General features: G+C 34.0%; 2 protein-coding genes across 2 annotated transcripts; one reads left to right on the top strand and one right to left on the bottom strand.

Annotated features, from left to right (window-relative positions):
- Positions 1 to 87: 87 nt before the first annotated feature.
- On the top strand, positions 88 to 1,684 carry LOC101499695 (protein OXIDATIVE STRESS 3 LIKE 1). The gene is given in 3 exon segments (XM_012716129.3): positions 88 to 482; positions 950 to 1,268; positions 1,270 to 1,684. Coding segments are annotated over 3 exon segments (738 nt in total). The 5' UTR covers positions 88 to 213; the 3' UTR covers positions 1,420 to 1,684.
- Positions 1,685 to 2,024: 340 nt separating this feature from the next.
- On the bottom strand, positions 2,025 to 25,503 carry LOC101500005 (myosin-15-like). The gene is made up of 38 exons (XM_073368328.1): positions 25,066 to 25,503; positions 24,839 to 24,985; positions 24,077 to 24,222; positions 23,804 to 23,960; positions 23,655 to 23,713; positions 22,773 to 22,929; positions 22,461 to 22,610; positions 22,222 to 22,358; positions 18,268 to 18,414; positions 18,069 to 18,170; positions 17,358 to 17,415; positions 17,120 to 17,221; positions 16,529 to 16,566; positions 16,311 to 16,437; positions 16,058 to 16,231; positions 15,774 to 15,905; positions 15,189 to 15,298; positions 13,619 to 13,679; positions 13,332 to 13,509; positions 12,937 to 13,142; positions 11,493 to 11,612; positions 11,305 to 11,403; positions 10,412 to 10,633; positions 9,614 to 9,753; positions 9,310 to 9,421; positions 9,109 to 9,156; positions 8,936 to 9,025; positions 7,708 to 7,878; positions 7,359 to 7,511; positions 6,973 to 7,149; positions 5,766 to 5,903; positions 4,458 to 4,528; positions 4,218 to 4,317; positions 4,031 to 4,087; positions 3,886 to 3,942; positions 3,337 to 3,421; positions 3,180 to 3,258; positions 2,025 to 2,555 (listed from the first exon to the last, which is right to left on the bottom strand). Exons 1-38 carry the CDS (start codon positions 25,183 to 25,185, stop codon positions 2,435 to 2,437), a joined length of 4,548 nt encoding a protein of 1,515 aa, XP_073224429.1. The 5' UTR covers positions 25,186 to 25,503; the 3' UTR covers positions 2,025 to 2,434.
- Between the last annotated feature and the right edge of the window lie 6 nt (positions 25,504 to 25,509).

Below are 25,509 nucleotides of genomic sequence, written 5' to 3'. Positions count from 1 at the left end.
TCCATGCAAGGCCTAGAAAATGATAAATTAAGCTTAATATAGAAAATATAGTTAGAAAAGAAAAAAAATAGAATTATACTATAAATAAGGAAACTAACAAAGGAAGTCCACAACGTTTTTTTGTCTCTCTGCCCGTTTCTTCTACCAAGTCTCTCTTATTCTTTATCACTTTCTTTATAAATTAGGCTTAGATTTTTTGTTTGACATAAATTTATGGGAGTTGGTCTGAATGGTGGTTCCGTTCAACATTTGTTTAAGATGAGGACGAAAGAAGAAGAAGAAGAAGCATTGGCGTTGTTAGAGGGTAAAGATGAGATTGAGCAGTGTCCATCTTCGACAACATCATCCATCGGGAAAGACAGCGATGTTTCATGGGATACAAAGTTGGAGGACATAGAGAATGAGAGTGAGGCTCAGAGTGCTTATAAATATGATGAACCATTGGACATGATGGACTCCCTCCAACATGTTCTACCCATCAGGTACTTTCAACTACCTTTCTCAGATCACACATCCTTAGTGTGTTTGGATAAGAATCATTTTGTAATATATTATTTAGTTAAGATTGAGTTGGAATTGATGTTAATTATGTTTGATGTTTTTACAATGAATATAAACTAATTTGATGTAAATTTTGGGAGCTCATTAACTGAAACTATATGTTTGCCTAAATTTGGTGATCATGCAACTTTTCAATAAAAATTAGCGTTGGTGAGAAGCACAACAGAGCTCAACAAAAAGAGAAATAATTGAGAGAAAAATTGAATATTTAGAATTAATTCAATAATAAAAGTTGATTAAAATATGAGTATGAAACAATTTATATAGTAATCCTAATTAAACTTAAAAATCTTTAATTTGTAATTAATCTCAACCAAATTAACAAACTCCAACTACTCCTAACAATATTCAAATATTAGTGTGTAATGACATGTTATTTAATTTGTAGGAAGGGCATCTCAATGTTCTATGATGGCAAGTCAAAATCCTTTACTAGTTTAGCAGATGCTGCTTCTTCACCATCCGTCAAAGACATTGCAAAACAAGAGGACGCTTACACTAGAAGGCGTAGAAATTTTATGACCTTTCATTATGTTTGGGAAAAGAATAGAAATTTCCCTTTAGGAAGTAACAATGGTGGAATTTGTAAGAGAGCAATAAGCTTGAATCAAAGCGCATTTGCTATCAACTATGACAGTAATAGTTGTACGAGCGAGGAATCGACTTCGAGTGCAAATCCAAGGTCTCCTCCACCTCTTCGACCAATCTTTTCCGCAAAATGAAGTTTCTAGTGCAAGTTCCAGTCCAAGCTATCCTATTCAACATAATTTCTCAGCCTGGCAATCATTCTCCCTGGCCGATCTTCCACAGTGAGCTATAATTAGAATGAATTCCTCGTTGGGAAATTTATCACAATGAAACCATAAATAACTCAACTATGACTATATTTCAATAACTTTGCTCGCATTCTATTTATCTCTAAGTGAGCAGGTAATTGCGGAAGAAATCAATGATAGATTTATAAATATTTTCTTTTAGGTAACTGGCATAGCCAATAGGATATGGCAGGCCATATAATCACTAACTCTATAAGCACTAGTGTTAAATGTCATTGTAATCATCTGCAGAACCTAATTCGTGAAATTAATTCAACATTTGAGTAGCTCACAAATTTCTTTAAAAATTCGATAATTGTATCGAGGCAATAAAGTTTGCATACCAATCTAAATTTCTATCCTAACCAGTGCTTTGTAATTACCAATGGCCCATTGATTGCTGATATCATAATTCAATGTTGGGAAAGAAGTGTGGATAATGGTATCGACAATCAATGTCACCACCATAAAAGTGTCTGTCATCTAATTGACGGCATTAATGTGTGATATATACAAATTAAAACAATAATCATATCCAAAGTCATGTAAGGTTACCTACTTGCGTAGACTGGAAAAATAAAGGTTCTCATGAGGAAGTCGTATCTAGCAAATTTTCAAACAAAAGAGGCACCACCAGCACCGTACCACTGAAGGTCAAGAAAGGAATTTGATATATACATTTATGAATAATATATTTAGTTTCTTTAGCCACGACTGTGTTTGCAGTTGCATACCTACAAATAATACAACTGAAAATCCAATGGTAAATATAACTAAGATGAGCTGCATAATAATAACAGCAGCACGTGAATCTCCTAGACTGCGAGATCTATTCTTGGATAATTACAAATTGCTAGTTTAACAATGTAATTTAGGGTACAAGTAAACAATGAGAGCCGTTTTTTTAAACAATGAGAACCGTTTTTTCCATCAGAATCTGAGGACAACTAAGATTGCTGTAGACAGGAAGGCAAACATTTCTGACTGGACCGTGTTGCCATATGCCTGATTGCAAATCGATGAGGGAAACGATCTTGCATCCAATTATAAATAAATTATTACTCATGCAAAACAAGAAACTTGGCACAAGGATATTCACACAAAAATGCTGGGAGCTCAATATCATCAGTATTCACAGCAGGGATCGCCATATCTATGTCTTCAGCAGAAAAAGGAATGCTGCACCAAACACTGAAGGTTAAGACCAAGATCGAAGGGATTAAACTAAATAGCAACCCAATATATTCCTATGAAAACATTATACGGTTGCATCCATACAAAATCCTACATATGACAGTGGCAAAATCAAGTCAAGCCCACTAGATTTAGCTCTCTTTCAGAATTACATACCAACACAAAAAAAAAAGTAGAAATGTACATATAAAAAATGAAGTCAGTCTTATTTTAGGCTTTGTTTGGAAGATTGGAAAATAGGGGAAGGGAGGGAGGGATTTACAGATAAAGGGAGCAGGAAAGAGAATGAGAAGGGAGAGTAGTTTCAACTTTGCATAAGGATTTATTTTTCTTTATTGGAACAGGACCCTCCAATATGGAAAAACTACAAAAATATGCATTGCGTAAGGATTTTGATCAAATCAAAATGTTATTCGGGAGTATTCCCCTCACCCTCTCCTTCCAAACAAAGTAAAGGATCCCCCTTCCTCTCCCTTACCCTCCAAAGTCCTTCCCTACCTTTTCCTCCTAACTTTCACACAAAACCTCAAAGTATGGCAATAAGAACACTAATAACTTGCTAAAACTAAAAGAATCCAAAAAGAACTTGGATGGGGGAAAGAAGAGTACCTCATATCGTCATCCATCAAGAACGAACTTGAGGTTGGACTATGGTTGTCCTTGCTCACAATTTCCCTCATTTCACCAACTACCTGCCCATATGTAATTCAAAACTCAGAAGTAAATACCATCATAAATAATACTTTATATAAATTTAAAACACCACTTGCCTCGTTGGACACACTCTGGGTTCCATACTTGTCATCCCAGTACATAGTACTAATTCGATAGATTTGTCTCACAGTTAATGCCTGTTAAATTAATTGAGCCAGAAACAAGTTAACCTTTTGAATGAAATATTTCTACAAATCAAAAGAATATTGCACCCATGATACATACAAAATAATAAGACAATACCTTAGACAATATAAGGAGAGATAATAAATAGGTGAAAAAGATCAGTAGAACACTATTCTGACTAGAACCAAACATGCCTGGCACCCAATCTCAGTACAACAATACCTCCAGTGTTCTTATGTAAGTGAGAGGCACAAGAAGGACAACAAATGAATTTTCCTTAATTTAACAAATGAATGTACTATATGTCCATGTAAGTATTGACATTCACATCCAGGTTTTTCATATCATAAAACTTTTATCAAGCATCTTCGTGAAATGATGGAACTTCAAATTATTTGAGATGGAAGATATTAAGTATAGATGTGTAATAGAAATGATGTTGCAACTGATTAAAAATGATATGATGATAACATACCGGACAAAGATCCTGCCTAATTTCTTCCAAAGATTTCTTCCTCTTCTGATGTATAACCTGAATTATTCAAACAAGCAAAAGCGTAAATATGAGATAGCAGTGCTAATTAAGACAATTAAAACTACAACTGAAGTAGTGCTTATACCAGAAACCCAACAGCTTGTCTGATATAATTCAGCTCGTGCCAGGATGTTCCTGCATACTACATTTCCAAACAACCCAGTTAAATAACAAAAACACTAGATGAGGTCAATTACATGGACCACACGACTTCATATTATTAGAAGCACATAGTTAAAGCATAACTAAAATAATGAACAATAGTAGTTTACCTCCTCACTTGCATTAACTATCCACTTCTCCAGTTCTGCAAGACCAGACTTTACATATTCACCATTCGAGAAAGTACAACATTCACGCCGCAAAAGAAGACTGAAAGAGATTATGGGAGGATTAATTAAATGTTAGAAGACTGAACAACGGAAAATCAACTGAATAAACCAACAGAAGATGTTAGAGATTTGAGGCCACAAAAAGTTTTTTTTAATAGTTATTATCGGCTTTACTTTTACCTGTTGAACAGTGTCATATTGATGAAGGAAAAGACCTGTGTAACTAGCTTGCGGATGAAGAATGATGGTATCTGAAATATGCCGTTTCAGGTATGAAAAATGAGGAAAAAAATAAATTAGTTCTTGCAATGAACTTTACAATTTCAGCCAAAAATTCAACACCATAACAGCGCAGTTGTTCCACACCATAGCTTCCAAACCAAAAATTCAATCAGTAACACTACAACTGAACAATCAGAAAACCATTCTCTCATCATTGAACCAACAGTCGGGAGGCACAAACTTTTGAAATAAATTCTGAGGATGGAGTTGAATAATATCACAAAAGATGGAACAAATGAAACAACCACACCCAAAATATAATTTTAAATAACCACAGTTCTTAACACATCAACTAGCCAATTCCGTACAACTTCCCTCTCATATTACATTAACTTAGGATGAAGGGTATAATTTATTTCGTTCTGAAATAAAATTGAGGTCAATATTGAAATTGACACCCCCTTGAGCAATGAAAGAGAACAATTACAATCCAGTTACTATATCTTTCTAGCGTATACGCTAACTGACACAATTACTGCAAGCTGGCATCCGGCCTGAACTTGCAGCCGCGAAGCTTTAGCTCACTTTTGGGACCTAGCATGTTCTCCACATTTAAAAGGTTGGCCAACATTTGCAAATATATATATATATAGATGATCATTATGTGAGATATGACAACACATTAAAGGATTGCAGTTGCACATAGGGAGGTGCTTTCGTTAACCTGATTGCATTACAAAAAATCAAACTATGGATATTCTAATCTTTAAAAAGGAAAAAGGGAAAGTTTAAGAGACATAATTTGAACAAGATGAACAGATGAAAAGTACACGATTTTAGATTCACAGAAGACAATGAACACTGGTTCACACAAACAACGAATCTGAAATTTGGTGGCAAAGTGCATTTGATTGGAGTTTAACTTTTGTGCCTTTAAGGAGGTGTCAATAAAATAGTAGCTGATAGGGGATACGCTTAGATAAGTTGCTTCTATTTGGTGTTAAAGTAAGTGGTCCTTTCCAGGGTTTTTCCTTAAAAATGTTCAGAAATTTTTCTACCTCGTTCATGTTTTCCTTTTGTGTTTTTGAAGGTTCACTTGTTATCCAAACTCTTCGTATCTTCTCTGTCTTAATTAATTTCTTATTTGTATAGAGAAAAGCGCCGACTCCAATCCAAACATGTGATCACAAGGAAATTGAGCAAAAAAGAGATGAACACAGATAAAACACCATAAAAAACAGGTAATTAAAACAATGAAGAACGTACATGATTTTCACGTAATCGGTTTAACAGAGAATCCAAAAACTTGGTGATGTTGTCCCATTGACCACTAGGTGATTGTTGAGGAAGCCCTCCAGGTGATCTAGATGATTTCCCACTCTGCACGCGTCCTGCTTTGGGTGCCTAACCAGTATCCCATATCATAAGAAAAGTTTAATTCTTTGTAAAACTTCATTTAAAAAACTATGAATCCGCTAAGATAACAACAAACTAGATGGACTTAGCAGTTTAGCTAAAAGGATCAATCGATACAATCATGTTCCAAGTTAAACAGTATTACAAAAAGGATGCTCGGGTCTAGAACTTTTTAAAGGCAAAATTTTAATTAAAAAAATTCTAATTCAGATCAAATTTGTTTTAATTAAAGTAAAATTAGTGTAGAGTCTAAACTTAATGAAAACAGAAAAGGTCTTCACGGGATCATTAATCATAATAGTGAATAAAAAATCTATTAATCTATATACTTGCTTATATTCTTTATATTATATTAATAATAGAAAAAATAAAATTGGGGAAAATTTATGATGCAACCATTGAAAGACAAGAATTTCCATAACACTAAAATTACAAACAAAAAAAGTTATGGGTAAAGTGCATTCCAAAATGAGGTTTGACCAATCTTTAGGCAGCACAATGCCTCTCTCCCTGTGCCCACCATCCCTAATATTTTTTATTCCCTATTAAATGACCGCTCTGGTTTCACAGCATCACATGGTCACCACAAGAAAGGAAAATAAAATAATGCAACAAAAGCTTGTTGATTCCTTGTACATGCAACTAAACGACTTAAAATAATAAACAAAACTGTTTCTTTGCGTTCCTCTATAAACTCTAAACCATAGCATTCCAATGCAAACACAACAGTATTAAACTAAAGCCCCACTTATGCAACCAAATCAAGTTGAAAGGCTGACATACAATGATGATAAACAACAAAAGTGATTGATATTGAGCACTACAATAAAAGCTTACGAAGTAAAATCTAAAGCTACAACTAATTCAGCTCATGATAGACTTCTTTAGTTTGTTACTTCATTAAATACATACTTTCCAGCTCAAAACAAGAGTTTAACAACTATTAGATAATAAAGGAACCGTGGACAGTGGCACATCAATTCATATAATGTGACTCAGAAATTTAGTCACATTTTTCAAAAATCACAAAAATCAGCAAGGAGTAAAAAAAGCCAACCTGAATACATAATGCTAGAAGTGGAGAAAGTTCCCTTTTCAAATTATCACGTAAATGGCCAAAAATCTTCTCTACACAAGCAGTTAGTTGTTGTTTAAAAAGAATAGCTGGATATCTTGCCTCCACATGTGACATACCATCATTATATCCAAGTAACTTCAATGGAGACTTCACTCCCTGGAAATAGCATCGAACTAAATAAGGAGAAAGACATCTGATAATGTGTCATGAAAAAATAAAAAACTAAAAGCAAAAGCTTGGCTTTAAATTACAAGTCAACATATCAATGTTTTCCGGTCCACAACTACCATATTGAAGCAGAAAATATTCACAATGTGCACCTGAAAAAAAAAGAAGCAATATCAATATTCAGCTAGATCACTTACATGCCCTGTCCTGCAAGTCAAGCCAGATGATACAGCATAACGCTGAGCAGTGGTAGTTAAAAAACCATTTGAACGCAAGTTCCTCTGTAAAAGGCACACAAGTGCGGAGGTATTGGACAGCCAATATGGCAAGACAGCATCATCGTCGCTAACCTGAAGCAGGTGTCACTGAAATGAATAAACCTCATAAAAATTATATGAAGAGCATTCTACAATTGAAATACAACACTATATATGAACAATTATTTCCTATACCAAAAGAAACTTCCATAATTAAATTCTAAATAGAAAACAAGGCACATAATGAGAATAAAAAGGGTGGTGTACGAAATAAGAGCAAATCACTTACTTTTATGACATCATTAATTCCATCAATTATGTAATCAAATATGGCTGTGCGCTCAGATTCAAATGCATGCCAATGTAGAAGACATTTGTATATGATACTAGCTGCCACAGGTTTACCATTTTTGAACCCCAAATCCTCTTTGATACACCTAGTGAGGAATTCATAGTTATCCTGTACAACACATGGTATAAATTAGACAGTTGAGAGACAGGATTGGGGGAGATATACATAGATGATTGGTATCCACACACTAATTCCAAAGCACCAACATTATAAATGTTGTCATAATTGATAACATAAAAATAAAATCAATGGATCACATCGATGTTTTCTATTCCCATTGCAATTATTCCAGTGGCGGGAGACTCTTTTTTCCATGGATGAATCATATTTGCGATGCCTTATTTTCTTATTGATGGTTATTCCGATGATGACTTAGGTTGTCTATGACACAAACTAGCCCAGACCTGTGTCATAAACGTTCTGGTCTCAACATTTCTCCTACGCGCACTAGCCTCATCTTCGTCCCAGATGCATGTGCCTTGCCTGCGTCCGAGAAGGAGTTTAGTTTCAGAGTTTAAATATTTTGAGTCTTCGATTTTATTCGTATGAAATTTCCAGCTGTGGTTTTAAGGACGGACCTTGCTTCGTATGATTGTTTGCCATGAGTTCCCAAGCACCTCTAAGTTGTCTTCTGAACCATTGTTTTTGGTGGAACTCAATATTTATTTGGTTTTTCTATTTATTGAAATTTATGTTGGGGTAATCCATTATTTTCATGTAACAAGTTTCTAAGTTTAGTATGCTTTAGTTTGAGGGGGAGTGTTAGAATAAATAAAATATCACAGAATGCCTCAGATAGTGACTGAGTTCATCTTCTAGGACCAATTTATAATATTAGAGTATTTTAGATTATCTCGCAGGATTAGTTGTCATATGACTAAGTTATTATCATGATTTATTAACCAATTTTGCTATTTATTTAGGATTTGAGTCCTATATACCTATAAAAGGGATTAGTGTTTAGTCTTTTCTATCAAGTTAGATTTCATTTATCATCAATAATATTCTAAGTCTATTGTTCCTCTCTTCTTTTTATTTAAAACCCATAAGTTCAACACATAAGATAAAAACTAGAAATAAATAACTTTTGGCAGTACTCTAAACACAGCAGAGTGCCAAAAAGTAAAAGTGTAGGATTTAGGAACAAGTGAAACAAGAGCAATGCCTGGTGCTTTTCTGCTGTTAATTTATATCGACGAGAATCAGACAAGCCACGTGTTAAAGAGGAAATAAGCCTTGTGGGAGTCGGTGATTCCTGCATTAAATTGTAGCAAATAAAAAACAGTTATAGTTATGTTAGAACAGTTTTCAACATAGGAAGACAAGGAAGCATCTTACAAATAGTGACTTTTGATCAGTACGGGGGCTTGTTGCATTTGAAGTTTTCTGTTTCAGAAAGAAAAATAAATAAATTAAACAAGTTTTTTTACAAACTACTAAATATGTTACTCCACCAATTTTGTTGTTTTCAACACACCAAAAGCATATCAATATGAAGGAGATAGTGAAGAGAATGTCAATATGCAGGAGGAAACTCACTTCTGATGATGACTTTGCAAGACCTGGACGATTACTCTTAGGAGATACACATAAGGCTTTCTGACGAAGCACGTGATTTTCATTCTCCAAACTCAATAGCTTTTCTTCAAGACTACATTAAAATACAATTTGAAAAGTGAGTAATAACAAAAAAAATCACTAGCTGTTTAAGAAAATCACTGCACGTGAACCATTAAAGTTTATAACAGTTCAAGAAGATGCAGTAGAATCGGAAGACACAAACACCACAGGTACTAAGAAACTAAATCAATTTATAAAACAGAACTGAGCAGAAAAAATGCACCTTTTCACATTTTGCGCAAGTTGAGAACTCTTCAGTTCAAAATTCCTCATTTTCTGAATGGTTTCGTTATGGTCTTTCTGAGCATTCACAAGCTCAAGCTCCAAAGTTGTGCTCTTCTTTTCAAAGGCATCCAGAGAAGCCTAGAAATATCATACAAGAAATAACACAACTAAATTTAATAGAGGAAACAGGCAAACATTAACCCGACAAAAGGAATGACAAACTTCCCCAAATACGAAATTTCTTCTAATGCAACACTGACAAGTTTCCAAGCGTGAGAAGTTAGATTGGGCTTGGGCCAGTCCGGAAACAAGCATATCATTTATTCATTTGTATTATATAGATTATTTGTTTAAGATTCTCTGGTTGTGCCATACTGTGCAATTAAAGGATTGGTTTCTTGAAAGGAACAAATGCATTCTTTCCAGACAAGGCTTACACTAAATTACATGTCTAGGAAATTACCCAAGTCAAATAGTTCAATCCTTCTTGCCGCAACTGCCTTACCCAAAAATTCAAGTACAGTTTGCATTATTTTTTCCTAAGTCCAACAAATCGACAATACAAGCCAATCTAACAAGCTCTGGAATTATAGATAGAAAATTGAAAACAAGAAGAAAAAGGAAAAATAAAACAATCTCAAGATTGAGAATGAATTAATAAAGTAGAAACCCAGATTTTAGATCACAAAGAAGAACAAAAATCCCTCCATGTAATTTGCACGGCAAAAATTGTTGAAATTTATAAACCATCAAAATAAACTAGTTGAAACACAACCATTAACATTACTTGAAGTACCTTCAACATAGCATTTTCTTTTCGCACGTCATTCATTTCAACTAGCTCTCTTTCTAAAGCAGATTTTTCCTCTGCTGACATTAGCAACTGATTTTGCAAAATTGCATTCTTATTCAACTCATTAATTGTTGCCACTTTAGCTTCATCTAATTCACCATTCAGAGCTTCCAACATCTTCTGAAGTTTGGAAATCTCAACTTGCTTAGCATCTTCATTAGACACCTGAATAACATAGCAGAACACATTATACATACCAAGTTCTGGTGGATACTTTGGCCGTCTGTTCTAAAATTTACACATCAGAGAAATTAATTAATAGAAAATTAAAGGTATACTCAATATTAAAGCAATGTATGACAACCGTGCACGAGGACAAATATTTGTATGAGAAGTTGTATTTGAATTATAAAGATAGGACATTACAAATCCTCAGAACATAAAAAGAAGAAAAAAAATCACAGAAACAATAGTCTTGTAAAAATAGTCAATGTGATAGAGCTGCCCCATCTCTTTACATATCTGAAATGCTGATCCCCTGAAATGAACCATGCGCTGAACAGAAAGCGAAATCATGCATAATTCTAACCCAAACAATTTTCAATAGGCAATAGATTAAGATATGAGCATACATTCCAAAAACAATCTTCTACTTATGATATTAAGATAGTAATGATAATATATTAATAAGCATTATTACACTACATGAGCTCAAATCAAAAGTTTCTAATTTGAATCCCAAAAACAATAAATTCATGGAATTAGGATGAGAGAAACTCATAATAGAATGTGGGAGGCAGCAACAAAATTTGTCAAAACACTTTCACAAATACAGCTATCAAAGATGAGCACAAATATACTATCTATGCATGACATCTTTTTTGTAGAAGCAATACCCTAATTTTTTTTTCAAGATGCAAACGCCATGTGAGCTCCTCCAATTGTTTCTCAAGTTTAGTCTTAGCTAAACGCAGGGCACCAGCTTCACTTGCCTCCTGGCATAGGTAAATGAAAAAATAAAGTTAGACAAACTTATGCATTTCCCCTTTCAAAAAAAAGAGAAAAGAAGAAAAAGCAACCATACTTGTTTAAGTCTGCGAAACTGTCTTTTCGCTTGTTTACACCGCCAAAGGCATTGTATTGCCACAACTGAAAATTGACATTGTTTGAAAGCAGACCGGACCTTGTGCATCCTCCAATAGGCCTATGAGTGAATGTTACATTGATGATAAAATAACGTATCAGAATCTACCATACCAACCATAAATGTCAAGCAATTGAAAGTGAGGCATTAATTATCATGCCCTATAAGAAAGCATACGTGAGATGAAACTTAAAAATTTTGACTTCAAAGTTTCACATGGTCAATCATAATTTTGACTTCAAAGTATGTCCAGAATAAATAAAATTAAATTTATTAAAATTAATGAAGAGGCCATTGCTTTGACATTTTAAAAGTCACCCCAACACCATAATACATCCCCATCTCATGATTAAGCACCTGAATAATAGTAGCAGCTTTGTCTTCTTTTCTGTGCAAAAATCTTTGGCGAATTGTGAAACCACGGACATTTGATTGTATGATAATGGCAGAAGAATATAATGCCGCGTAAGCACGCTGCATCAGACACATACGAATGTAATTCTGAATGGAGATAGCTGCTGCTGTCTCCCGTTTAGAAGCATATATCTTCTGTACAAGGCATCCTACAAAAACAAGAATTGATAAAGAGCAGAACAAACATTGATGGAAGTGGAGAAAAGGAAGCTATGTATTGTCATATTACTGACAAAGAAGCTGAAAGAAAACAAAGCGCTACAATAAATATCTATTGACAACAAGTCTTAAAAGGCAACCTGAGGACAATTATTTTATTAAACATCAACAACACTGACCCCTGCACAATGCTTGAAGAGAAACTGCGGCAGCTCGGATTGAGATGAAATCCCTGTGTGCAATAAATGTACGTAGTCGACGCTGAATACACTTTGCAGCATTGTCCAAAACTTCAGCACGCCTAGAGTCTAAAATACCAATTTGACCAGCCCTGAGAAACACTTTAGTCCTACCCAGCTGAATAAGAAGAAAAACCATAAACATAACTATCATAAATTCATTTATACTAAAACATTTCAAGTTTGTTGGGAACAAGAGCTGCACACATAGTTCACAAAAAGCACACCTGAAAATTCTCAAGTTTTAGCTTTTGCAATATATTATGAGTTGTAGCTCTATCATCATAACTGTCAACAAAAAAGTTTAAATCAACATTATTGAGAACTTAAAGCACTGAGCTCTTTATTATTATATAGTAAATAAGAAGTTTGTATTGTTGCACTGGCATTCATATAGGTAAAATGCATATACAGTCAATTCAAGATAGTGCAGCCCAAGGCGCAAAGAACACTTCAAAGTATGTCCAGAATAAATAAAATTAAATTTATTAAAATTAATGAAGAGGCCATTGCTTTGACATTTTAAAAGTCACCCCAACACCATAATACATCCCCATCTCATGATTAAGCACCTGAATAATAGTAGCAGCTTTGTCTTCTTTTCTGTGCAAAAATCTTTGGCGAATTGTGAAACCACGGACATTTGATTGTATGATAATGGCAGAAGAATATAATGCCGCGTAAGCACGCTGCATCAGACACATACGAATGTAATTCTGAATGGAGATAGCTGCTGCTGTCTCCCGTTTAGAAGCATATATCTTCTGTACAAGGCATCCTACAAAAACAAGAATTGATAAAGAGCAGAACAAACATTGATGGAAGTGGAGAAAAGGAAGCTATGTATTGTCATATTACTGACAAAGAAGCTGAAAGAAAACAAAGCGCTACAATAAATATCTATTGACAACAAGTCTTAAAAGGCAACCTGAGGACAATTATTTTATTAAACATCAACAACACTGACCCCTGCACAATGCTTGAAGAGAAACTGCGGCAGCTCGGATTGAGATGAAATCCCTGTGTGCAATAAATGTACGTAGTCGACGCTGAATACACTTTGCAGCATTGTCCAAAACTTCAGCACGCCTAGAGTCTAAAATACCAATTTGACCAGCCCTGAGAAACACTTTAGTCCTACCCAGCTGAATAAGAAGAAAAACCATAAACATAACTATCATAAATTCATTTATACTAAAACATTTCAAGTTTGTTGGGAACAAGAGCTGCACACATAGTTCACAAAAAGCACACCTGAAAATTCTCAAGTTTTAGCTTTTGCAATATATTATGAGTTGTAGCTCTATCATCATAACTGTCAACAAAAAAGTTTAAATCAACATTATTGAGAACTTAAAGCACTGAGCTCTTTATTATTATATAGTAAATAAGAAGTTTGTATTGTTGCACTGGCATTCATATAGGTAAAATGCATATACAGTCAATTCAAGATAGTGCAGCCCAAGGCGCAAAGAACATTTTCCTTTATGCTTTGTTTGGTTTATGGAAAGAAAGTGAAAGGAAAGAAAATAAATAGAAAATGAAATGATTTTAAAGTTGTTTGGTGTGAATGAAAGTGATATATTAGTTCAATGTCATAAATGCCCTCAATTAAAAATAAATTTTGATAGAAAAGAAAAAGAATATAATTATACTTCCATTAATGTTAAACTTAAAATCAATTATTCTATCAAAAGATAATTTTATATATTTATTTAATTGTTTTAAAATATTTTATCTTTTGAAAATAAAAGGATAAATATTTATTTTTATTGTATAATAATATTACTTCAAAGGAGGATAAAATTGTAATTTATTAGTCAATCAACTACTAGCAGCACTTTTCTGCTCAAAGTTGAGAGGAACCAATCCTCTTTGGGACCTACCAGCAAGGTTTCAATCTTTTCTCATTTTCTGCTTTTTCAAACGGTGGAAAGTTTTTTGAAAAATGTGTTTCCTCTCCATTACTTTCTTTCCACTTAGTTTCTAGTGTTCCAAACAGGCATTTAGTAAATGAAATGAAGAATCCTAAATGCAAAGAAGCATATGTAAAACCAACTTGGCTTGTCTCCTCCTCTTTTGGTTCAGCAAATTAAAACCACCAATGGGGTTGCAATTATCCTAACCAATACATTTTAACCAGATCAAGCTAGCTGCTTCAACTAGATAATAGGAGAACTGGCCCATGACCTTGGCCAGTTAACTCTTAGAACTGATTTCGGTTAATTATTTAATAACCAAATGAACCTTGGCTGGTCTAGGAGTGAACCAGAAACCGATACCAGACTTTAACTGTTCTATGGAATAAGTCAAAGGCTCCCTCCCACTTCACTTTAAAACCAAAAGCAAATACAAGGGTGGTATGAACTGAAGAAAATATGTCCCAAAACCTAATAGGATATTTGTGGTGTTCCACTCACTTGGGAAATTGACATATCAAGTTATCAACACTTAATAAAATACAACCTTTTATCTACATAGTATGATAAACTTCACAATATCTTGATGACCTGTGTGTAATGTTAACTTCGGTCAAGTTAAGGCTGGCTCAAACTTGATCAATCCTTCAGACTCATCTTTTTATTGTTAACATTTTCATAAACATTAAATCTTCCAAAACAATAACCAAACCATTTTCCCCCCAGATAGAGTTGGTTATACTTAATGGATCAAAAGACGGTTCTAGCATAAATTGTCTAATGACAAATTGTTATGTAAACATCAATCCCATAAAATTACAGACATGGTGATACAGTTTATCCAAATAAACAGTAAAATCATGTAATTTTAGGGTTAAACTGTTATATAGATTTAATATATTCACCTTCCATCCATAAACTCAGGAGCTATTAATCCAAAGCGATCTACAAACTCTGAGTAAGTCCTTCGAGTTGGGTAACCTGCCAGACTTATCCGAACAGCCTCAAGCACACCCTAAATACCAGGCAAAAAAATGCTTAATAAAAATGCAAATCTGCTAGGGAGAATATCTAGGTGACAAACATGATAGTTATGTCCACCTTATTTACAAGAAAACTTGAATAAGTCCCCCAGCATGTTTCATATGCATATAAACATGTCAGTCAAAGTATATCCGTTTCTATTCGTACAAAAAGAAATTATAAGTAGAGAATACTATAAAACAATAAATCAAATTTTGAGTGCCATTGGAAAAAATCCTTCAATGTGCTAACAAAGACTTGAAATTCATCATAAAAGGTAAAATCATCAAAGTAACATACTATTTGTACAGTCACATTGGTGCAAAACACTCAGAAAACAACTGCACTATTGACAGCAATTTGCAAGACAACAGTTAAGGAAACAATTTTTAATATCTGACATACTGGCAATTAGTGTCTTTATGAGAATGATAATAGTAAAGGAGCTAGAATAACAAATTACTGACCCCACAACGTAATTGATGTAAGACACTTGTATTTTCAAACTTTTGTGGTAGGTTAGAAGAATTTGGCTTGACACAACGAATGTAATGAGGCTCTGTTGTGTTAAGTGTCTCCATAAGTGCTTGAAGTTGTTGCTAAGGTCCCCATCCACCAAATCAAAACACAGACAAGAAACAGAAAATATCAGCAACTTAAATTCAAATTCTTTAATCTCCTATGCAAATTTGTTCACAATAATGGATCACCTTAAATCCAATAACACCCAAAAGGTAATATATATGTACACCTTAAATCTGGAAGCCACAGAAGAAAACTTGTATGATGACCTTGAAGATTCCTCTGGTAACATAGGAAAAAGACCCGACACAAAGGGGCATTTCGAAGAAGATAATACATTACAGTGTTCTAGAACTACATAATCACGATTTTTGTCTAAAAATGTGACTGTATGGTAAGTGACCTGCATAAAAATATCAGAAGATTATACATTACACAATATACTTAGCCAAACAAGAGGAAGTACAGCATCAATGAATTACCTTTCCAGCATAATGGGAAACGGTAAAATCTGTTTCTGAAAACTTCTCCTTTCCTAACCTAGGGTGGGACAAGAAGTGCTGAAACAACTTGGTTGAGAATGTTTCGTGCGTAGATTTTGGAAACATGCTGAAAGAAGACAAATTCAGGACTGAACATAATTTGCAAGAGAATGTATAATTATAAATACACACCAATTCATAAAGAAAATAAATTGTACCAAGCTTCATCTAACAGGGCAATGATACCAATGGGTTTCTGCAAAAAGAATGCAACAAGAAGTCCATAAGAAACTTAATCCAGAGAAAAGAGTGGCATCCTCATCAGTATAATACAAACTAGGAATCTCGCTTCCAAACAAAGATACATACATGATATTCTATTGGCATGATTTTGGTCAAGTTAATTATATGTACGCCAGTTTTACGGTTTAGTCTTTGAAACTTGAAAGAACCAAAAAAATACTTATTCACATCCCAAAATTACATTGAAGTCATATAAATTGTGAGAAATTGAAATATCAAATAGTAAGCATAAAATACAGAATAAGACAAAAAGGTTTTGGTGCTTAGCTGTCTAGCTAAGCAGCTACCTTTCTGATTCGTATCCGCCCTTTTCAATTTCAGTAGCTGTGGCCTACTGTAATAAATTGACTAAAAATCATAAATCATAATTTTCTGACAATGCTTCAGCAAACAAATCAGATATATATATTATCCTACTACGCATGAAACAAGCCATCCGTATGAAATGAATGATCGAAACATAGAATTTAGGAAACCTCCAACTAAAGAAGCAATTAAATAAAAACCTTTTCAATCAAATCTAAAACATCTTGGTTGTCTATAAATTCAATGTAACTCCAGTTAATTTCTTCTTTGCTGTACTCCTCTTGCTCCATTTTGAATACATGCTGGAAAAAAAAATGACAATAGATAAAGAAACTAAAAGAAGATGGCAAAGTAAAAAAAAAAATATCAAGATCCAGATCAAAACACCAGGGAACTAACTTGGTGAAGACAATTAACTTACGTAACACATTTTCATACCTCATTAAAATGTTGTTGAAGCTTTTCATTAGCAAAATTGATGCAGAATTGCTCAAAACTGTCAAAAAAAAAATGTTATCGGGTTAAGAAAGGCAATTACTTTAACAAAGTTACCAATGTAAAACTACAACAACAACCAAAGCTTTTCCCCACTTGGCGGATCTACGTAAATCAAAAACCATACAATCATAAACCATGGCTATTGACAAATGATTTAAATCCATAACCTTCTTAATGTTTTGGCCCATAATTTTCCTTAGAAGGTTTCTACAAGTCTTCTCCACACATACCCAAACCACCTAATATAATATTCTACCATTTCAATTTTCACCTCTAAGCTAGAACTAGTGTGCTTCATACAAACTTACATAGTTTAATTCCATAACTCTAATTTACTACTATTAATTCAAAATAACAGCAACAAAAGAATTGAATCTAATAATGGAAACACAACTACAAAAATAAAAAAATTTAAAATGGTATTAATCAAATGTCTGAGCGCTGTGAATTTTTTTTCTTTTACTGAAAGTACTAAAATTTACAAGAACACGAGAGAAATGGCAGGTATTATATATGCCTGACCCATGCACCAGGATATTCTTATACTTCAAATGCACAGTTAACCCACACGCTTTAACTGTCAACGGTCCACATAACCAAAAGAATATTTCTTTCCTCCAAGAGAAAGGTGTGTACTTGAAAACATCTTACCTGTTATCCTTAAAGCACTCAAAACCATATATATCTAATATTCCAATTTTCATCTGGGAATTGATGTCTTGCCCAACAGTTTTATTGATCTTATCAACAAGCCTGATAGAACAACAAAAATAAATAGAATTTTCAACCCAATTTGTACATGATAAAAAGAATATAATCTTCAACAATTCCACATTGATAGTAAGCATACCAATCAAACAAACGAGCATAGACAGTTTTCGCCAAAACATCCCTACCAGCAACAGCGGCATTACAATCAAGAGCTTTGACTATATTTCCTTCGCGGGTTTGTATTGAACGAGTACATAATGTTGCTCGCAGTAGGTTCACATCACACCTAAAGAGAGAACAATAGTAGTCATTCCATTAGGTTCACCAAAGGATGAAAACTTCGATTACGTCTTACAGAGAAACAACCAAGCATCCAAGACAGCATCCAACACGATTCAGTATTTTTATCATCACTACAATAATACAAAAATAACAGACCTACTTAATCACAAAATCTAATTTCTTATACGACAACATAAATCAATCTTACATTTACTAAAGCTTGATCACTCTCTTGGCCATATCTGATTCTGATTCCAAAGACCCAATGCAATATACATAATGCAACAAATTATCTTTCAACGTGATGTATAAGTATCGCTGCCTCACATGTGCATTGCACAAGTCTATGCTCTAGTGGTAAATGAAAAATCAATATTCCCTCATTTCCTTATCAAAATTTAGTTTAATACATTGTCCATGCGGGTCCCACTAAATCATTATCAAAATCGAATGAACAATTGAAATTAAAGAAATAAAAACGCCAAAGCAAATGATGCCATCGTTGAATTTTATATCTCTCCATGAATAATATAGACTAACTTACCACTATTTTTCTGGGTGTATCTGGAGTAACTTTTTCGACCAGAAGCTCGAGACTAATCCCTCAAGGTATGGAGATTCACTTAAGAGGTTAACCAACAAATACTCTTCCAGACACACAAGACAAAAATCAAACCTCAAACTGCAAGATTAAGGCACCTGGTTGTCTGCCAACTGTGTTAACACCATATCGACAACTCATGTATCACTATTTATGGCTCTTTTACCAAATTGTAGTAACTGTTTATTGATTCTAGTTTCTAATTGTTTATAGTCTAAATTGGAAGTCAATATATATATATATACATAATATAATAAGTAGGTTAATTCTTATTCCTAATTTATACAAGCGGATTGACGAACATTACCTATCGCACTACTTTGGAATATTGAGCCAGAGTATAAAGACCTTCTACCTATATCCGATGAAGAATTGGAATTTAAATTTGAATTAGAGTCATTGAGACACCTCACACATTCAACCTTCAACAAGATGGAACTGACCAAGGAAATTTCATTCCCATTCAAATAGCAGAAGAAGAAAATGAGGAAAAGGTAGAAATCGAAAAAGTAGAAAGAGAAGCAGAAAATACACTTGTGAATATCACAACAGCGGGGACAATGCAAAAGAATCATGGACGCATGAACTATTGCACTAGTAATGATGAAATTGTCTGTTAGACTAATTATTATTAGTAAATAAATATTATATATTATAAGATAATCAATTATTATGCAGTTATGTTTTTAGTATTAATGTGGCAGTGCGGCAGTTTAATATGTCTCTGTTTTAGAATAAAGAGGGAAAGGCACGGGAGAATTGGCTATTAGGAAGTTGCCAAAGTGGTTATTTGGAAAGGGAGAGAACTAAGGCTTTCGAATCCTTGGAGAAACCAATTCTAATCATGTATTTTAATTTTCTGTCAGTGTGTAATATGTATCTGTATGAATTTCATTATTCTGTGAGAAGATTATCTCCAGGGATTTAATTAATATACAATGTCAATGTAAAAAGTTTTTACGCCGTCAGTTAATCACAACCATGAGATCAATAGAGATATTTGACTATTACTAAATACTACATCTGAAGTTACCCCATAAATGGTTGTGATCTAGTGACAATGTAAAACTTTTTATACAGTGCATAGCAATTAAACTCTATCTCAAGAGTTATCTATCAATGTTCATAAAATTATCCCAATTAATCTGTTAAATACCGGCTTAATAACTAATATCTGCTATTATTGCAATTATAATATATATAATATTTATTTATTAATAATAAATAGTCTAATACTGTCCTATCTCCACAACAAATTGATGTCTCAATTATGCTGCAGTGGTAGAGGGACCACTTTACACCATGTTCACCTTGAGGGCAAGGTGAAACTATTGGGGTAGTATTGTTAGCAACAGACCTCTAATTAAAGAACCTTATGTATGGCACAAAAAAAATTAGTGTTGGCACAGATTTGATTGATTTTGAAACTGCCTAGATTTTTTATTGTTTGTGTCTGTAACTGTTTATGTCAATTTGTCTTTTGTTGAGACTGCCCATGTGTGTCTAATTAAATAGAGTAGATAATTAGAAGTTTGGGTATTCGATTTATTTCATTTCAGATTGGTGGTTATTAGAGAAGGCAGGCTCTTCAACAACCTCTGGATATTTGTAATAGTTTTGTTTCATTTTAATCCTCAATAAAACATCACCATTCACTATAAAATCTTACTTCACTGGTTCTAACGCCAAGCTAGGCCAAGTCAAATAATTCTAGAATAGGTTGTAGACAAAGCTCGATACTCAAAATTCAGTGAATTGCTTCCTACTTTGCCAAGAAATCAATGCAAGACCGAGAAGCATGCACCAACTTGTGTAAGATCTCTGCATATCACAACTTGCCCAATCACTATACCCAACTAAATTAAGAGACGTTTCAGTAGAAATGAAAGGACTAAAATGAGAGGTGTCTTTTCAGTAGCATATGATACGGCGAACAACAACCAAATGAAGGTGTCCAGGAGTGTACATAAATTGGTTGACCTATTGTACTGCAATTGAGATGTCAGGGACCTTATAGACTACACAATAAAAGATCAGGCACAACATAACCCTCATCACAATTAAATTTGACTTAACCTCAAAGGATGTATCCACTGAGGTAGCAGATTGGAGACCAACCAAAGAAATTAGATCTTCAGTATACTTGTGTTATTGGATGAGATAAAAATCCAAATGAACCTCAAGACCCAAGTGATAGTAAAGAGGCCCCAAGGTCTTTCATATAAAAAAGGAAGCTTGATTTGCAGTTGAAGTTGTTGTATGGAAGCATGGTCAAAGCCAATAATGACCATATCAACACAAATGATAAGAAGACAATGCCGGTTGTCGTACAAAGAATGAACAAAGATGAGGCATATTGACTTTAAAGTAAAGGAGAATCTAAGAAGAGTTGATCGAAATTTCTCATACCATGCATAAGGAGCCTGCTATGAGGTAGCAATGAAAGCATCATTATGACAATATTCATCTTTGTTGTTGGTGTAACCATAAACATCTCATCATGATCTAACCCATATTCTTGTTGATAGCCAAAACAGTCTACCTCTATTCTTGTTTGTTACCCAAAATGAATATGAAGACCTTGTAAGGTTGAGGGAATCGTTAGAATCTAGCTTCACATAATACGCATACACTCATTTGCAACCTATCAGTGAGCATGAAACAACGTCCCGGGTAAAATTATCCTTAAGGGCTTGTAGCTGTCTTACATTGAATTGACAGAACCAAAAGAAGCAAAAACCAAGAACTCAAGACTAAGAAAACAAACAAACGAGAAATTAGAGAGAAAGAATATATGGCCAGAAACCAAGCAGACAAAAAATGGCAGCATATGGCTCTGTCACTAACCAAGAACACACGATGTTGTTGGAGTATGCTGCACAACTCTGTCACAAAAGAAAGCAATCACAGTTCTAGCAAGAAGGATGTGATACCATGTCAAGAAATTTTGGTTTCATGCCTTGGATTTTATTTTCCTTCATAAATAGTACGAACTCATTTATCACTATTAATCACCGATTGATTCAAGTTTTGGATTTGTATAATGGAATTCTATATATACATGATTAATAGATTGATTTATGTTCCTAATTTACAGAAAATACAATAGGAAACAAATAATGGCAGATATCCTTATAAACAATAACACATCCAAATAAAAATACGATGCATGCAAACTAAAAAAGCTCCAACATAACATAAATCGCCTACTTGAAAAGGTTAGCAGCCATCTGCAAATGAAATATTGACTTCTCATCCTTTATCATTGACGAGTCGTGCTCTTTCCCAGGAGAAAATTCAACATTTCCCAGATGTAAAATTGCAGCTAAGGTGCAAAATATGGCTTCCTGATAATAGGAAGAAATGATAACTATAAGGGAAGGCTATAAACAAAGTCAATACAGAATACCTTAAAGCAAGAAATGTACTAGTGGATGACATCATTACACCTGATCCTCGTGACTTATGCCAACTACATCCATTGCTCTCCTCGTCTTTATGTATTCTTCTGTGCTGCTTACCCCATCTAATTCATAAACTTTACTTTGATTTAAATAGTGGAAGTGACTTGGATGTCCTAATTTATACTTCTCTACATCCTAAAAATGAGGCATTACAATTACAAAGTACAAAATTAGTACATTGACCATGACAAAATGCAAACAGTAACCTGAATTTGCAAAGTGCAAAATATAGCATTATGATGCAAAACTGACACCAAAATATATAATCAAATATATACTTCACCAGAGATCAAGTACCCTTTCAGATGCACACAACTGATAAAAGCAGTGATAATTTCTTTCAGGATCTGTAGTTTGCACTACTCGTGATCTTTCCAATAAGTAAGTTCTAACAGCAGCACCAGATATTTTACCACTTGAATCAAACTGAATTTCAACGAACTTCCCAAAACGGCTGCAACAAAATAAAAATAGGAACATTATGTGTCTATCAGCAATAACAATTCCAGCAGAAGGTTATTTGACAAGCTTATGCTTTAAAATGGTTTCCATAAAAATGTAAAATCTATTAAATCACAACACAGGGGCTGATTTATCCACTAAATAACACATAACAAAATTATAATTATCTAATAAACCAAGAAAAACCTAAGGAGTATTTTTCTGCTCCACCAACTTAAACATCAAATTTAACCTTTCAAACTTCAACATATATTCCTACCTTGAATACTTCTGAATCCAATTTGCTGAAGCATATTACATACACAAGGACATTATTTTTTATGACATCCCAGAATTCTCTTCAGATTTACATACTTTTAGATTATAAATGGTGCAGTCACTAAACATTATACTAGCAAATTTGGGCACCTAAAATGGCTGGCAAATGACAACCCTTAAGAGATTCCTTTTATATCAGTATGTTATATGTAATAGTGTTTCCATAACATTCAACACTGTTTCTAGATGAATCTGATATTGACATGACTGAGATTTGTGGCTTTTATAGATAGCATGCTTTAGATTAGATGAATAAAAAGATAAGACTGGATCATTAGACCGACAAATGACTCAATACATTATTTTTCTTCTAATAATCTAAGAGGAAAGAAAAAAAAAATAAAAAAAAAAAAAGCTAGAGGTTGGCAAGAGATGTAAACGACAAAGAACTAATATCACCTTGAATTGTCATTCCTGACAGTCCTTGCATTGCCAAATGCCTCTAAAAGTGGATTTGACTGAGTCAATAATAAAGTGAAATTAGCACCCCAAATTGATGCCTAATTAAAAACTCAAAGTAAACTAATCGCCTAGCAGTGATAGCTTACTTCAAGAACTTGCTGTTCAACTGTTCTATCATCACAAACAGCACGCCCACCAACAAAGGTAAGATACTGCATAATCAATTTTGATGTCTCAGTTTTCCCAGCACCACTTTCACCGCTAACCAAGATAGATTGGCTTTGACCTCCATTCATCATTGCTCTAAATCATGACCAACAAAAACTCACTAACTTGAAACATGAAATGTCAAGTAGCAAATTCGACAATAAAATTAAATACATTATTAACACGGTCACCAGTACCAAACGCATACCAACCTATAAGATGCATCAGCAACAGCAAATACATGTGGACTGAGCTCACCAAACGGAGCTCCCTTATACTGCTCCATCATATGGTTGTTGTACAAATGAGGAAGCTTTGTGAACGGATTAACAGCTATTAAAATGCTCCCCGTATATGTCTAACAAAGACAAATAAGTCAGGCAAAAATCATAAATAGTACATAATACATTTTGTAAAGGAATGTCACAAAAATAAATAAAATGTATATAGGTCAATTTGGTAAATTTCATCTAGTGAAATTACCAAAAAGGAAAAGTGAGCAGTAATATAGCTACTGAATATGCAGTCTAGTTTAGGCATTTGTAACGGATTTGTAAGAATCGGCTACAGGTGAAGTAAAGTAAGTAATACACCTGTGGTAACCCATCATAAAAAGGTCTTCATAATAAATGAGAACGTTAATTTCATAAAGAGAGAGTGACAATAATGCATATTCTTTTTATCATATGTGATTCATGGAAATCATTAGTTCTGAAAAATAACAGTAATTACATATAGATAATCTAGTAATGCAAGCCAGCTATCATTTCACCAATGTGACAATCCCTAATTACCAACTCGGCTCACGAAACAACTATTGACATTTCCATATTCATACAGTACAATAACACAGTTCTAGACTCGCGTGCAACTCATCAATAAATATAGATTGAGAAAATTGAAAGAATGAGCTCAAGTACAACCTTAATTATCCATGTAGATACTAAAAAATAATCCCTAGAATGCACACTTACATATATATCATTCAAAGCATATCTTCTACGAAGATTGTACAACACTCCTGGTTCATTCAAATAAGCCAACCTCGTCATATCTTCGACACCAACGTGCTCGTCTTCATCTGCATCTCTTGGGAAAAGTTTCTCCGGAACAACGAGAACCTGCATTTGAATAACGCACGTGTCAAAATCATTCGCAAAAGCAAGGAGCGTAGATAAGGCTATAGAAACTAAATCATTACTTTGTTGCCGGAATCGGTTTCAACGCGAACTTGTTTACCAGAAGTACTGAGAACTTCAGCAGGTAACCAAGCCAAATCCCTGTCAGGGACCCAAACCTTGGAGCCCTTTCGTAAACTCATAGTGAATGAACGAAGAGAGAAGAATGATTCAAAACTGAAACCCTAAGCTTTGTAGAGAGAGAGAGAGAGAGAGAGAGAGAGGACAAAATGGAATAGAGAGAGAGTTAGAGAGAGAAATGGAGTGAGTGTTACGACGGGATTGAAGTGAAATTTGGGTTCCCGCCCTAACGGTACAGTACAGACTATGAGTCAAAAAATGGCGAAACTGCAAAATATTATTTATATCGTATTCGACACGTCACCACCGTACCCACTCTCTTTCAATATGTTCACCTTCTCTTTACGCCTTCACCGTACCCACTTTTGTTTTTTGGGAACCCTAAC

Source organism: Cicer arietinum, chromosome 5, assembly GCF_000331145.2.
Source record: "Cicer arietinum cultivar CDC Frontier isolate Library 1 chromosome 5, Cicar.CDCFrontier_v2.0, whole genome shotgun sequence".
Lineage (NCBI taxonomy): Eukaryota > Viridiplantae > Streptophyta > Magnoliopsida > Fabales > Fabaceae > Cicer > Cicer arietinum.
Note: the sequence above shows the minus strand (reverse complement) of the source record. Positions and strands in the feature narration are given on the sequence as shown.